This window comes from Culex quinquefasciatus, chromosome 3 (genome assembly GCF_015732765.1).
Source record: "Culex quinquefasciatus strain JHB chromosome 3, VPISU_Cqui_1.0_pri_paternal, whole genome shotgun sequence".
Lineage (NCBI taxonomy): Eukaryota > Metazoa > Arthropoda > Insecta > Diptera > Culicidae > Culex > Culex quinquefasciatus.
This window is the reverse complement of record NC_051863.1, coordinates 147,828,593-147,844,287: the sequence shown is the minus strand read 5'-3', so window position 1 is coordinate 147,844,287 and position 15,695 is coordinate 147,828,593. Positions and strand designations below refer to the sequence as shown.

General features: G+C 48.3%; 1 protein-coding gene and 2 long non-coding RNA genes across 3 annotated transcripts; all 3 read right to left on the bottom strand.

Moving 5' to 3' along the window:
• Positions 1 to 3,450: 3,450 nt before the first annotated feature.
• On the bottom strand, positions 3,451 to 4,899 carry LOC119769745. The gene is made up of 3 exons (XR_005278509.1): positions 4,068 to 4,899; positions 3,901 to 3,987; positions 3,451 to 3,830 (listed from the first exon to the last, which is right to left on the bottom strand). It is a non-coding gene; the product is annotated as an uncharacterized LOC119769745 (long non-coding RNA).
• A 2,492-nt stretch (positions 4,900 to 7,391) lies between these two features.
• Positions 7,392 to 12,673, bottom strand: LOC119769291. Its single transcript, XM_038261268.1, has 2 exons — positions 10,763 to 12,673; positions 7,392 to 10,547 (listed from the first exon to the last, which is right to left on the bottom strand). Exons 1-2 carry the CDS (start codon positions 12,671 to 12,673, stop codon positions 7,392 to 7,394), a joined length of 5,067 nt encoding a protein of 1,688 aa, XP_038117196.1.
• A 1,199-nt stretch (positions 12,674 to 13,872) lies between these two features.
• LOC119769744 lies at positions 13,873 to 15,248 on the bottom strand. The gene is made up of 3 exons (XR_005278508.1): positions 15,139 to 15,248; positions 14,973 to 15,059; positions 13,873 to 14,902 (listed from the first exon to the last, which is right to left on the bottom strand). It is a non-coding gene; the product is annotated as an uncharacterized LOC119769744 (long non-coding RNA).
• Between the last annotated feature and the right edge of the window lie 447 nt (positions 15,249 to 15,695).

Here is a 15,695-nt window from a genome sequence, read left to right as displayed (position 1 = left end):
GCACTTGAATGTGCTGACTCTGGGTTCAGGCCGGAGGGTACATAAAATAAAACAACCGAATGGTTTCGTGACTTGTACGATTTGCACTCTTATGGTAAATGCCCAATCAAGATGGGCGTCGTTTTGAAAGTGTTGAAAGAATCGTTGGGTGATGAGTTGCCTGTTTTTGTTGCCGTTTTGTTTTCGATGATTGAGACGTTTGCCTTGAAAAGAAAGGACTTTCTTAGCTGTTGATTGATTCTGGATGAAAATTAAATTAAACTTATTAAACAAAATGTATTCGTATCATAACACAAAAATTGAAAGCAAAGTTTTTTTTGACATTCTGTGATTTTTTTCGTTTTTGGTTGCCTAGTTTGTGGTCTAGATATTTTTGAGATTGTCATTAAACTTATAATTCAAACTTGAAATAGCTTAATTTCTGATTGGTATTATGTGTGTTGTGCTTACACTCATTTCACAATATTTTGAATATAAGTGAAAGTACGATGAACTACACAACAAAATTTGTATTTTGTTTTTCTGTTAAAGTTTTTAACCATTCATTGCTTGCATTCTTAATTTTAAACCTATTCGGGGAATTCTCATATGCTGGGCAGGTTAAGGGCTCGGTCCGAATGCCATCCAATTTACAGATTTACACTTTTTAAACAATTTATTTTGATAGCAGGTTGCTTGCTCACTTCGTACTGAGTTATTTATCACTCAATTCCAGTTATAATAACGCCTTAATCCCCGCCCGTGTGGATTAATCGAACCGCGCACTGGACTCACAATCAGAGGTCGCCGGTTCGAATCCCGCGGCGGGCGCTCTAAAATTCTTTGTGTAAATATGGGTATTCGGCGCCGTCGCTCCGTGCCATACTTTCATACACTTAGGCGCCCAAGGCGGCGAAGCCCTTGTAGATAAAAGGAAGACACTAGTGGTTGGTACTAGCAATGGTGGCCGACAGCTATAAAGTCAACTTCGTCTTAATAACGTCTTTTAAGGCTATCGGGTAGCAAATCCTTTTTTTTGGGAAAATATTTATTTCTCGTCTTTTAAGAGCTGTAATTGAACGTCAAAGTGATAATATGTCAACATTACCGGCACGATGGAAATACAGGCTGTTCCCCTAAATAGTCGAGGAACCCAATATATGAGACAATTTGCTACTGTCGTGTGAGATCTGCAAATTTAACATTGATTCTAAACTTATAATAAAATGCAAATAAATTTGTTTTATTTGCTTCTAAACGAAAACAAAAAAAAAAACACTTTCAAGCATTAAGGTGTCAAAACCAGAAGTGCTAAGTGAAACTGAATTTGAGTTAATAATTAACACTTATATTTAAAGCTGGTGGTGGCTGTTTGGTAGGTATTATGAAAAAATAAATAAATAAATAAAAGAAATTGCCAACCCAAGTTGATGGTAATTGAAAATTCATCAATGACCAGCCAGCGATCCTCGCAATTTTGGCTCCGATAGGTTCACACTCCTGTTAGTGATGTTATTTTAGCATGATATATTTCGTGATGTGCGAAATGTCATCAGTTCTGTTTTAATCCGTAAAATGTAACTCTCCATGTGATGCAATAACCCATTCTTCATAATTATACGCAGCGCAGCTGCCATTTCTGCAAAAAGTCCAAATTAATAACATGGTTAATCCGCGTTGCACGTGGAGCTTTATTATTTGCTTTATCTCGTTTTCTTCCTCTCCGAATCCCTCACATGGGTTCGGAACATTGCGCTGTGCTTGTCAACGGAACTCCGAACAATCACATTTCACGTTCCAATGGCTCCAACGGTAACTAACAGAAAGTCAGAGAGAATCTTCCCGGAAGAGTTTTCAAGGACTGTTATGAGATCCTTCCATTTCTGACCCTTTTCTCCCCAATAATGTTATGCATGAATTGGTCCCTTGCTACTCATGTCGGTTTCGTCGAACACAAACTAGCCCTAGATTAAAGCTCGATTTCGGGGGCTCCCCAAAACTGCCAACCAATTCCAATAAAATTCAAATAATCCCTGCTGAGCGCTAACTGGCCGCCAAGAACGTGGGACAGGATCCGTGGCGGGATACCAATAAATCAAGTTGTCCCGGCGGGGTCGTCTTGGTGTTTCGTTGCACTCGGTGGGAAACTTTGTGACACCTTGATCCCCGGCAATGGCCGTCTGATTCCTATACCATTACGGGGAAGGATTTGTCCGAGGTTTGGTTTCTTGTCGCGGGACTCCGAGCTCTGATCGCCCTTGCTAGAAGGACATTCCAAAGAATTACACACACACACATGTTCACACATGGGAGGGGGCCAAACCAACATTCGGGTCAAGATGATGTGACTCGGATAAAATGGATGATTTGAAGGATTTTATGTAGCCGTGACGAAGGACTACAGCCGGAAGCGGAAAAGTGATCTGGACGTTTTTTTCTCTTTCATTGTATAGCCCGCCAGCCTATCGAACTCCCCTATGGTTAAGTGAGATGGCTTAAGCGCCACTCCCGAAGGAGACCATCCACCTGTTTGTCGGTTTGCCCAGCCGTAGAGACCTCTCGAGGGGGGTTCAGTAATCCCGTTTCGGGACAGGGAGTTCTGTGGGGTGTAAAACGCGTCGGAGGTACTCCGACTAGCGTACAAGCCACTACCCAGAAAGGGTAGCTGAAAAAGAAACCGGAAACGGACTGGAGACCTCAGGGCGTGATTCATCACCTGCGGCCTTCAACAGTCTACCTGAACCAGATCTGCAAGAAAAATAGCCAATGGTCCAAGGGATTCGGAGCCCTGTCTCCAGTAGAAAAATAAAGTAAAATAGAATATTGAAAGAAAATCTACATTTATTTAAACGGTCGCGACCAAAACATGAGTCGACTCTTTCGGTCACCCTAGCATAAGTGTTTTATAGCTACTGTGTGTTTAGGTTAAGTGCAGCAGGAAAAACATTTGTAGTGTTTTGTGTTCGTTTATTTACAGTGAGTCATTCATGTTTTCGTACGTACGTTTGTGTTTGCCGGCGATCCTCCCTCTTCCTTTCCCTGAGATCCTGTTACTTCAGTTCAGATTCTACCGTGTGTTTGTCTTCCTTCTTCTCTCTTCTTCTTCCGGTTTAGGTGTGTGTGCTATGTGCGTTTTATGTATTCATTTTTTGACGTGTCGGAACAATCTCGACGCGCAGCGCCGCGCTACTTAGTTGGTAAGGTTGGTAGCGGGCGAAAAGGTGTGGGCCATGGTCTTACCACTAGTGCATGCTTTACTCACGGTTTGCGTTCGCTGTCGACGATCACGTGGTCGTCTCGATACCTGTTCTGCTGCTGCGGGTCGGTTTCGAAGAAACTCGGTGGATTGGTCGGTTGGTGTTCTTGCTGCGGACGTCTACGACGTCATCACTTGCTGCTGCTGCTGTTGCTGCTCTCCGGTTAGCACCGGACGGGACTCGAGCACGTGGTTGGTCGCACCTGCGAGGAACCTCGACGACCTACTTTTGAAGATCTGCTGCTGCTGCTCGGCGAGAACGCTGGTTAGCTGGTTGTTGGTTGCCGGTTCGCGTGTCCGCCTTCGAGGCCGGACTTCTCTCCCTCTTCACTCACGTGGTTTCCTAACCTTCCAGGTTAGGTTGGTGGCGGTTGGCGAACGCGATGGCGGATGCTGATCGCGATGGCGGTTAATTCAAGGACGCTGCGGTGACGGTTGCTGCTGTCCTGTTACGGCGTGGCCGTACAGTTCCGCTGCCGAGCGCGGTTTGGCGAGCGCTGGCCTTCGGCGGCGTGGGCGTTGCGGCCGGTTCGAAGCGGTAGCTGGTCCCCGGTAGTTCGGGCCGTCTGTGACGAGCGTGGCGGTGGATGCAGAGCTGGTCACGGGATAGAAGTTAGGCTTCGCACTGGGCAGGTGACCACGAGGTGGCCAACGACAGCACTTACCAGGATTTCTGGAACGCACATGCACGGCAGAATTTCACACACGCACACGACACGGCACTAGTTCGAACTACTAATCTCGCTAACTAGCTAATCAGGGAAAGGACAGAGAAACACATTACACTAGAGATAACCTAAAAAGACAAACTCATGGAAAACTAGAAACCTACAATTTAATCACGAGACGCGCACAATCGAGGGCCACTGGTGCCTCTTCCGCGGAACTGATAAAAGTGAACCGTTGGGCGCGTCATCAGAACGCCGAGACTTATGAGAGGCTTCAGTTGCGAATTCCGTTCCCTCTCACGGTTACCAACCCTGGACAATAGCTTGTCATTCCCCTAGACCGCTTTATCACCTCCACGATCTCATCACCCCCGAACCGCGAAAACGCGAAACTCTTCGCGAGATTCGTGCGGCTGGCTCTCCCCGATCTCCTGTGCTGGCTCACCTAAAGAGCAGAGTTTAAACCACTCGGCCATCTGGTTGAACGGAAAGCTTTTGGGATAACTGGCGCAAAAGGTACTCGGCATTTGAGTGACCAAAGGAATGAGCAAAGGTCACTCAGTAAGAAAGCTCTACTCTGCGGCGTGTACGTTTAATACAGTTTAGGTATTTTACTTCCCAATCATACCGACTGTACTTTTAATCCATATGTACTCGTTACATCATTCCCCACTAAAAGTACGAAAATTTGTTTGGCGTTAACACGGCGGTGAAAAACGACCAAACAAATTTTCGTAGGCCAAACAGAAGTGCTACTGATGATTGGGTTTCTCTTCGGGGTCATATACGTTCATCACTGAACTGTCAACTCACTAACAAGTTAGGTCCTTGCTAACAGTCAGCTCCGTCTCACTTTCCAGATCAGACAACATCACAGTGTCAGCGACGATGTTGAAAGTCTGCTACTAACCATCAATGACCAAAGTCTCCGGTCTCCAGCGAATTACTTCTCAAATCATCACTAACAACAGTAAAGCCTCGAGAAAATGAAAAAAACGAGTAATTCAAAAAAAAAATCAATTTACAAATATTCCTAACTCTAATCAACCGGCTCAATTACGGCAAATGCTTTGAAAAAAAAAATATTCATGGAAAAAAATGACCTTTAATAAAGAAATTTATGCTGAGTGTTTAAATATGTACAACTAATTCTAATGAAAATATTGAGAAAAAAATAAGGAGAAGAGGCAATGAAGAAATTTGTAACCCAGAAAATTACTGATCAGTTCATTGATGACGACGACTCATTCATACTCAAAATTACAAAATAAAAACATTAAAACAAGCTACGGAAAAAAATATAGCATCGACATAGAGTTTGCGCATAACCCTACGCGAGCTAGCACAGTAGACGAAACGTGTCTTCTACACCAGGACAAAGCCGATAGGCGAAGACAACGTTCACGAAAAGAACTAGTCAGTTTAGTTTGCAATCCCGGCCCAATACTAAGACGAGTCTGCGGGAACAAACTTCACTGACAGAAAAGGGGTCTGTTTCTCCTCATAATTCGCCGCCACGGAAATATATTTCCGCGATTTAACACTCATTATGATTTGAAACGCAAAATAAACCTCCTCACAAGAACTTCTAACACCAGGATCAAATCCGATAGCGAAATTCCTGAAGAATCAACACATAATTACAAACTACAAAAAAAAACATTCGCTCACCCCTCGCATTCAAAAAAAATCACCCATGCAGAATCCATCTCCACGATCTGGATCTGTCACTCAATCACCCTGCGCATTTTACCGGTGCTACGCACACAAACAAATAAACGTCATCGAACTGTCAACGGAGGAAAGTGTGTGAAAGCGAAAGTGGAAACAAAAAACCAGGCGCAAGTTTTGAACCGCGAGTGAAAGTTTTTTGGAGGAAAAGTTTGGTGAAAAAAAAAAAGTGAAATGGCCAGAAAAGACGACTGGGATGGTCGGAAGGACCGTCCCCAACGGAAACGAGGAAAGGCGAGCTGAGATATCGTTCCAGCTATCGGTTTTAAGTTGGTTTTTTGTTTGTTTATTTTCAGCGCAGCGGCATGTCTACTGCGGCGTGGAAATCGCGACCTGTCGTTAGCGATTGATAAGCTCTCGGGGGGAAAAAAACTGCGGAAATTGTGGCTAATCAATCAAACTGAAACTACTTGGGAAAAATTATCAAAAAAAATGGAAAACTGGTGGGAAAATCTGTGCAAAAATTGGTGTGGAAAATCTACTTTGGGAAAAAAACTATGGTGCAGAAAACTACTATGTTTGGAAACCGGTTGTAAACAAACCAGCGAAACGCCAGCTGTGTTTCGATTGTTTACTAACTATAACTTAAACTACTATTTACAAGGGGGGGGAAACTATAACTACTATTTACATTAGAAAAGGATCGTTAACCTTCGGAAAACGAGGCAAAAACAAAAGAAACTGGAAAAATCAACTCCATCGTAGAAAAATAATCAACAATTCAGGTAAGTATAAGAAGAAAACTAATAATGAAAGTGATCATATTACAATGTCGTCCTCCCACGCAAACAGAGGACGACGATCTTGCTCGGCCAGCTGACGATGTTCGGCCACCCTTACCCCACTTCGCCGGAAGGATTACTCGCCCCGACTGACGGAAGTTTGGACTCCACCCACACTCGACGGAGGGAAGGATGATCCACCCCCAACTGGACTAGCGGATCGTGAGTTTTTATAGATCTAAGATTAACCTAGTTTAGTACTTACTTAGTTTAAGGGTTAGGCGTTAGGCCCTACTAACCACTAACTTCTTCGCGTCGCGTTCGGTTTTGCGTATCTTCTTCCTCTTCTTCGTTTTACGCGTGCTAGCTGTAACTCGGTCAGGCTAGTCTTGGTTTGTGGTGTTTACTCGGCCCAAAATTTGGTATTTTCGCGTGGTAGAACCGGTTCTACCCTTGGTCACTTCTTCGGTTGAAGTCTATTCATAGCTCGTTGGGTTCTAAATCGTCTACAATTGGATCGTCGGAATCGATCATGAGATGATTTGTGGGCGTTGTCCAAAGATGCACTACTAGCTTTCGACAATCATCGATCGCTGTCGAAGTCATTGCAGGCTCGCTTTCTTCGTTCACACCTTTCGGTGGCTACTAACACAGGTCATCACTTGCTCATTCATAGCTTCGTGCAATCTTAGTACAAGTGACTACTGGCTCTCGACAGTCATCGGCGTTTTGGAAGTCATCGCAACTAAGTTGCTCCTTCTTTGCTTCATCTTCCCGTACTTCAGTTTGGAACGCAACTGACAAATCACCCCAGATCGAACCCATTCTCCCAGGTCGCGATCGCGCGTGGTACAACTCGGTACCCTCAGTGCTGGTTTGTTTATTCTGGTTTTCCCTAACACGAGTCCGTCGAGTGCCCTAATGAGGTAATTACCCCGAGGGTGTTTTGTTCCCTAAACGGAAATGGTTGCTCCTGATGGGATTAGAAGGGACATAGCTAAAAAAAATACCAATCTGCTCTTCGAAAAGATCTCATCACGATCCGCTTGCCGCTGGCTGAGGTGTGTGCCACTTTTTCAGCCGATTGGTGAAGTAGACCCCAAAACGTTTTCCGTCCAGATCCTCCAGTTCGTACGTGTTTTTTCCCAGCACCTTTCGCACGAACGCAGGTTCGTACTTCGGTGCGAGCTTCTTGCAGAAGCCCTTCCCCTTGTCGGACAGGTCAAAGGTCTGCTTCAGCACTTTCTCCCCCACGGTGTACTTGGGACAGTTGGCGTTCGTACGGAGGTTGTACGTCTTGGCGTGTCTCTGGTAGGCGGCGGTCAGGTTCTTTTTGATCTCTTCGAACAGCTTCTTCTTCTGCTCTGGAACATCCTTGTCGTCGTCGCTCGGCTCGTAGTTGTCTCTGATCCAGCTGTACTCCCGGCCGTCGGACACTTTGTTCCGGCCGAAGACCACGAAGTATGGACTGTAGTGTGTCGAATCGTGTACAGCGTTACGGATGGCGTCCGCGATGTCCTGAAGGTTGTCGGCCCAATGTTTGTGGTCTTTCTTCAACGTCGCCCTGATGGCCGTGGTGATCACTCGGTTCACCCGCTCGGTGTTGTTCACCTGAGGGTGATACGCCGGGGTCAGCCAGTGCTGGACGTGGTACGACTCGAGAAGGGTTTTGAACTGCTTGGATAAAAACTGAGTTCCGTTGTCCGTCAGGACTATCTCCGGGACTCCGAACAGACGAAACACGTTGTTTTCGACAAACTCTGTGAGCGAGTGTGCTTTCGCCTCGCGGAACGGTTGCACGAGAACAAACTTGCTGAACACATCGGTCACGACGAGCAGGCATGTGTTCCTGTTCTTGCCCGAGGCGGGTAGCGGACCGACGTAGTCGAGCGTGATGAACTGCCACGGGTATTGGACCGGTTTTTGTGGTCCCATGGGCGGCGTGACGTTCTGGTTGCCGGCTTTGCTCACCTGGCACTGTAGGCATTCGCGGCAGTGCTTCCGAACTTCTTCACGCATTTTCGGCCAGTCGTGTCGCTCCTTCAGCGATGCCAGCGTCTTTTCGAAACCGAAGTGAGCTCGGTCGTGAACCTTCGTGACGATCTCCTTGCGTTCGGCTCGCGGCGGCAGTAGCTTCCAGCTAAACCGTGGATCGGTCTGGCGGTTAGGCGACTTCACGTAGCGGAAGATCCGTCCGTCGATCACCCGATAGTCACTGAACTTCGTTGGGTTCCCAGTGATGTTCTCGATCTGCTCTTCGTACTCGTCGTCCGGAAGCGTGACGCGAACGGCGTCCACTTCGATCGAGCGTGACAGGCAGTCGGCCGTGATGTTCGCTTTCCCTTTCCGGTACTCGAGGTCGAAGTCGTAGGCTTGAATCCTCAACGCCCATCTCAATAGCTTCGCGTTGCCCGTCTCTGCGCCGACGTTGAACAACCAGAGCAAGCTTCTGGCGTCGGTGATGACCCGGAACTTGGCTCCCTCTACGTAATGCCTGAAATGCTGTATGGCCGACAGTACGGCGAGGCACTCCTTTTCTACTGCTGAATATCGCCGCTGTGTTCGGTTGAGCTTCTTGCTGAAGTAGCTGATGACGCGCGTGACGCCGTCTTGCTCTTGGACCAGCGCCGCTCCTACCGCTCGGTCTGACGCGTCCGACTCGATGGTGAACAGCTTCGAGAAGTCAGGGTTTCCCAAGATCGGCGCGGAGGTCAGGACTGCTTTGAGCTCCCGAAACCCGTCTTCTGCCTCTTTAGTCCACGTGAAGCGTTTGTTCTCTTTGGTCAACAAGTCGGTGATCGGCGCCGTCATTCTACTGTAGTCCTTGATGAACCGTTGGTAGAACCCGGCGAGGCCCATTAACCTTCGGATGTCCTCCTGCGTCCGCGGCTGTGCGTAGTCGAGGATCGGTTGAATCCGGCTTTTGTCGATGGCCACTCCGTGCTCGTTGAGGAGGTACCCCAAGTACATGACCTGCTTGCGGAAGAAACGAGATTTCTCGAGCGAGATAGTCAACCCGGCCTTTCGAAGTCGTTCCGCCACCAGTCGAAGCAACCGCAGGTGCTCGTCGAAGGAATTCGCCGCGATCACGATGTCGTCCAGATAGACGAAGACGTTAGGCTCTAGGTCTGAACCAATTGCCTTGGCCATCAGTCGGGACATCGTGAACGGCGCATTCATCAGCCCGAACGGAAGGACTTTGAACCGGAAGACTCCCTCTGAAGTTCGAAAAGCGGTCAAATTACGACATTCCTCTTTCAAAGGTATTTGAAAGTAGGCGTCTTTCAAGTCTATGACGGAAAAGTACGTAGCCTTGCCCAACCGTCGGAATATATCTTGCATGTTCCGCATTGGGTAGCTATCCTTGACCGTCAACTTGTTGATCTTTCGCGAATCGAGACAGACTCGAACTTTCCCGTTCTTTTTCGGCACCGGAACAAGCGGATTGGTCCATTCGCTGTAGCATTCCTCGATCGCGTCCAGCTTCTTGAACCGTTCCACCTCGGCGTTGATCGCTTGCTGAACGTACGGTGAACAGCGGTACATGGGCGGGTTCCTCGGTTTTGCTCCTTCCTTCAGCACAATCTCGTGCTCGATGAGGTGTGTGCGACCTAACTTCCCGGTCGACGTCAACTCGAATGCACGAATGACTTCGGACAGTTGTCGGCGTTGTTCGGTCGTCAGGACGTGCTCGGTCTCGATCGCATCCGGATCCGGAACGGACTCGGTAGGACCTTCGTACACCGGAATGTCCAGCGTGTCCTCCTCCTCGGGTTCTTCCAACGTTAGCGTTGTCTCCGACGGCTCGATCGTGAAGCAGAGAAGTGCGTCGTCGTCCTGCTCGACCATCTCGACGCTTTCTGGTCCTTGACCGAGGTCGATCATCGGCTTGATCCCGAACGCCTCCCAGAAATCGGCTCCGAGTATTAGTTTCCGAGAGATCTCCGGGACGACAATGGTTGGAATCACTCGCGTCGTGTTCTTGAACGTAAACGGCAAATTTACAAATCCCAAGCAGCCGTAGTTCGACCCGTCCGCGGTCGACACTCGGATGGCCGCCGGTTGGATTTTTAAACGGTACTGGTCGATGATGTCCAGCGAGTTCAAAATGCTGACTCCCGCTCCAGAGTCGAGCAGCGCATCGATTTGCGTGTCGAAGATGTTGACTCGGATGTGCGGACACTTGTTTGCCTGTATTCGGACTTGGTATACTTGCGCAAAAGGGTCGTAAACGAGATTTGAAGTGGGAATGTTTGGTCTCAGGTCGGTGGTCGAATTCCCCAACTCGCACCCCTCTACTCGTTTCCCTGCGGCGTAGCCGAGGAACGTTGGGTAGACGACACCGAACACCGATCACAATTTGCGATCGTTCTTCCCAAACAGCCACACCCGTAGCAGAAAATCACTTTCGGTTTGTTGCATTGGCGCCAGCTGTGCCCGTGAACCAAGCAGTTCCAGCACAACAGTTGAGCTGTGGCTCCGCTGGTCTCTACCGGAAGTGGGTTCGCTGCTTGAGTCGTGTCTGCCTGTCGCGTTCGATTGATCAAATGCTGCGGTTGTTGTTGTAGTTGATCTTGAGGTTGTTGTTGGTGATGTGCTTGTTCTCTGGGTTGCTGCTGCGGTCTCGATCGGTACTGATTACGGTACGCACTTGTCGATCGTTGCTGGTCCTGACTCGCCGAACTGCACGGCGGCCTGTAGCTGCTCTGTTGACCTCTGATGGCGTTGACCGATGCTCCGTCCTCTTCGCTTCCATACTCATCAACTTCCACGTGATTCACGTGGCGCTGATTTGAAAACTCGCCTGAGCCGTCTGCTTGCTGCTTGATCGAGCTGTCCGCTGCGTCGATCCGGTGGTTGATTTCCAACAGTTGGTCCAAGTCTCCTACCCCAACTACGGCAATCTTTGTCTTGTAGTGATCCCTCATGTTGTCCCAGATGGTCTCGTACAGCCTGTCCTGCGGTAACGGGTTTGTCAGCAGTCGGTTCAACCTCACGATCTCATCGACAAATGCCTTGAACGCCTCTCCCCGTTGCTGCTTCCGGTATTTCATGGTTGATCGGATTCCCTGGTCCTTGTTGGGATTGCCGAACCGGTGCGTGAACTTGCACTCGAACGTTCGCCAACAGTCGAAATCGTCCGCGTAAGTGAAAAACCAGTCTTCGGCGGTTCCTTCAAGCAGCTTGTGAATGTTCCGGAGTAGCTCCCACGGCGGAATTTCTTCCCGTTCCGCTAGTTTCTTCGCCTTGTATAGGAAATTCTCCACGGATACACTAGAATCGCCTGAGAACCGGATCTTCCATTTGTCGATTCGTCCGTCGAATCGTCCTGGCTGATCTCGATACCGATGGCCTCCTCGAGCACTTCCTCTCGAGCTAGATGCGTCGCTGTAGTCGCCCTCGTAACTCGGTGGGTACGGCGGTGGAGATTGGCGTGGATTTTCGCTTCCTCGGCCTGGCTGAGGATTGTTCCTAGGAGGTACGTTGTTGTTTGCTGATGCCGAGCTCTGCTGCAGCATGATCGTCCGCAGCATCTCCTTCATGGCTTCCCATTCCTCTTGCGGAATGCCGGATGAAGTCGACGTTGATCCCTCTCCTCTCTTCGGTATCGCTCCCTTCGAGCTGTCGTCCGTTTGGGTTGCGCCCGTCTTCATTTTGACTGGTCCCTGACTTCCTTTCGCCTGTAACGCTTTCTTTTGTTCTTGTATTTCCGTCCTTAGCTCTGCGTTTTTGTCCACTAAGTCCACAAGCAACGCCTTCATATTTTTCCACTCCGTCATGAACTTGTCATCTCCAGCCTGTCCTCCGTTGTCCTGACCTGAACCTCCTGAAGCCATGTCTGTCTTTTTTCCTTTCGTCGGAGAACTCGAACCGCTATTGCTGACCGTACCTTCACCACCCCGGTCTGGTGTGGGAAATTCAAACCTCGGGTTCCGCGGAACTACGTTTGGGGTCTGCACCAACGGCGTTGATACTCGCGATGTAGGCGTAGTTGGGTTTGGACTCTCAAGCGTGAGTGTGGGTGTCACGCCGGCGTTCGGCGTATCCGATCCGCTGGCGACAGAATTCGACAAAGTCGGGGTCGCGATTGGAGAAGTCACTAATGGTGATAAAGTTGGACTAGGCGTCGTGATCAAAATTGTGGGCGTCGGGGTAGTCGCTACAGTTGTGATAGGGACAGGGGTTCTCAACGTGAGCTTCGAGCGTTCGGAAATATTGGACACAGTTGTGGGAGTTGAGTTACGAGATGATTCCAAAATATTGTTGATCTGTTTCTTGACCGGCGACTGAGGTACCCCAAACTGGAACTGTTTCATAAGATTCTCAATCTTTTGAATCAGTTCTCGCTTGATCTTCCTCTCCGCTTCCGTACGCGCCGAATGACGTCTGGTCCGGTGCCAATAGCTTAAAACGCGCGATTCGAACCTGGTCTCTGGCTTTTTTTCCAATGCTTTCGCCAATTTGTTAATTCTATCATGGATATACTCTTCTTCTTCCCGAATATATGTGTATGAAGGCCACGTCAAGTTCTCCTTCTGGTCCCTCTTGAACAAGCTGCGTACTTTCCTTTGTTTTGCCGGTAGATCGAGTAAGAAAATTGACTCCGGTTGTTTGCGAACCGTGAGTTCGTGCTCGATCTCTTCGATCGTAAGGTCCTCCGCACGAGGAAACGGTACCAATTTGAACATCTAGTGCAATTAAGTTCAATTACGCAATTTCAAATTTTATAGCTCGCTAAATTAGTTTGCTATAACAAAAAAAATGCAGAGTAGGCTCCTTAAATAATACAAATCGTAGTACCAAAATTACAAAAAAAATTGTAGTAATGGAAGAAATAATGATGATATAAATAATGTATGTTGAAAAAAACAAAGAAGAAAGTGAATATAATAAATTTATGCAAATAACCAACAACCCAAAATTGTGTTTTCAATCTCTCCGAGAAACTCAACTCTTCCTTCAGAACAAACGTTTCTAATAACTACAAAAATGCAATGCAAATCAAAAATAAATTCAACTCAAAACAAATCAGGCGAATTCTTCAAACCAATGCCAAAAATCAACAAAAAAAAATCAGAAAATAATGCAAAAAATAAAAAATAGAGTACAGTAGATGCCTTGTATTGTTGGGCGCCAGTTATAGCCCGCCAGCCTATCGAACTCCCCTATGGTTAAGTGAGATGGCTTAAGCGCCACTCCCGAGGGAGACCATCCACCTGTTTGTCGGTTTGCCCAGCCGTAGAGACCTCTCGAGGGGGGTTCAGTAATCCCGTTTCGGGACAGGGAGTTCTGTGGGGGTGTAAAACGCGTCGGAGGTACTCCGACTAGCGTACCAAGCCACTACCCAGAAAGGGTAGCTGAAAAAGAAACCGGAAACGGACTGGAGACCTCAGGGCGTGATTCATCACCTGCGGCCTTCAACAGTCTACCTGAACCAGATCTGCAAGAAAAATAGCCAATGGTCCAAGGGATTCGGAGCCCTGTCTCCAGTAGAAAAATAAAGTAAAATAGAATATTGAAAGAAAATCTACATTTATTTAAACGGTCGCGACCAAAACATGAGTCGACTCTTTCGGTCACCCTAGCATAAGTGTTTTATAGCTACTGTGTGTTTAGGTTAAGTGCAGCAGGAAAAACATTTGTAGTGTTTTGTGTTCGTTTATTTACAGTGAGTCATTCATGTTTTCGTACGTACGTTTGTGTTTGCCGGCGATCCTCCCCTCTTCCTTTCCCTGAGATCCTGTTACTTCAGTTCAGATTCTACCGTGTGTTTGTCTTCCTTCTTCTCTCTTCTTCTTCCGGTTTAGGTGTGTGTGCTATGTGCGTTTTATGTATTCATTTTTTGACGTGTCGGAACAATCTCGACGCGCAGCGCCGCGCTACTTAGTTGGTAAGGTTGGTAGCGGGCGAAAAGGTGTGGGCCATGGTCTTACCACTAGTGCATGCTTTACTCACGGTTTGCGTTCGCTGTCGACGATCACGTGGTCGTCTCGATACCTGTTCTGCTGCTGCGGGTCGGTTTCGAAGAAACTCGGTGGATTGGTCGGTTGGTGTTCTTGCTGCGGACGTCTACGACGTCATCACTTGCTGCTGCTGCTGTTGCTGCTCTCCGGTTAGCACCGGACGGGACTCGAGCACGTGGTTGGTCGCACCTGCGAGGGAACCTCGACGACCTACTTTTGAAGATCTGCTGCTGCTGCTCGGCGAGAACGCTGGTTAGCTGGTTGTTGGTTGCCGGTTCGCGTGTCCGCCTTCGAGGCCGGACTTCTCTCCCTCTTCACTCACGTGGTTTCCTAACCTTCCAGGTTAGGTTGGTGGCGGTTGGCGAACGCGATGGCGGATGCTGATCGCGATGGCGGTTAATTCAAGGACGCTGCGGTGACGGTTGCTGCTGTCCTGTTACGGCGTGGCCGTACAGTTCCGCTGCCGAGCGCGGTTTGGCGAGCGCTGGCCTTCGGCGGCGTGGGCGTTGCGGCCGGTTCGAAGCGGTAGCTGGTCCCCGGTAGTTCGGGCCGTCTGTGACGAGCGTGGCGGTGGATGCAGAGCTGGTCACGGGATAGAAGTTAGGCTTCGCACTGGGCAGGTGACCACGAGGTGGCCAACGACAGCACTTACCAGGATTTCTGGAACGCACATGCACGGCAGAATTTCACACACGCACACGACACGGCACTAGTTCGAACTACTAATCTCGCTAACTAGCTAATCAGGGAAAGGACAGAGAAACACATTACACTAGAGATAACCTAAAAGACAAACTCATGGAAAACTAGAAACCTACAATTTAATCACGAGACGCGCACAATCGAGGGCCACTGGTGCCTCTTCCGCGGAACTGATAAAAGTGAACCGTTGGGCGCGTCATCAGAACGCCGAGACTTATGAGAGGCTTCAGTTGCGAATTCCGTTCCTCTCACGGTTACCAACCCTGGACAATAGCTTGTCATTCCCTAGACCGCTTTATCACCTCCACGATCTCATCACCCCGAACCGCGAAAACGCGAAACTCTTCGCGAGATTCGTGCGGCTGGCTCTCCCCGATCTCCTGTGCTGGCTCACCTAAAGAGCAGAGTTTAAACCACTCGGCCATCTGGTTGAACGGAAAGCTTTTGGGATAACTGGCGCAAAAGGTACTCGGCATTTGAGTGACCAAAGGAATGAGCAAAGGTCACTCAGTAAGAAAGCTCTACTCTGCGGCGTGTACGTTTAATACAGTTTAGGTATTTTACTTCCCAATCATACCGACTGTACTTTTAATCCATATGTACTCGTTACAATTGTTGAAGAAATTGAAGGGGACGAAGAGGATAGTTAGTTTCTTCAAGCGAGAGAGAGGTA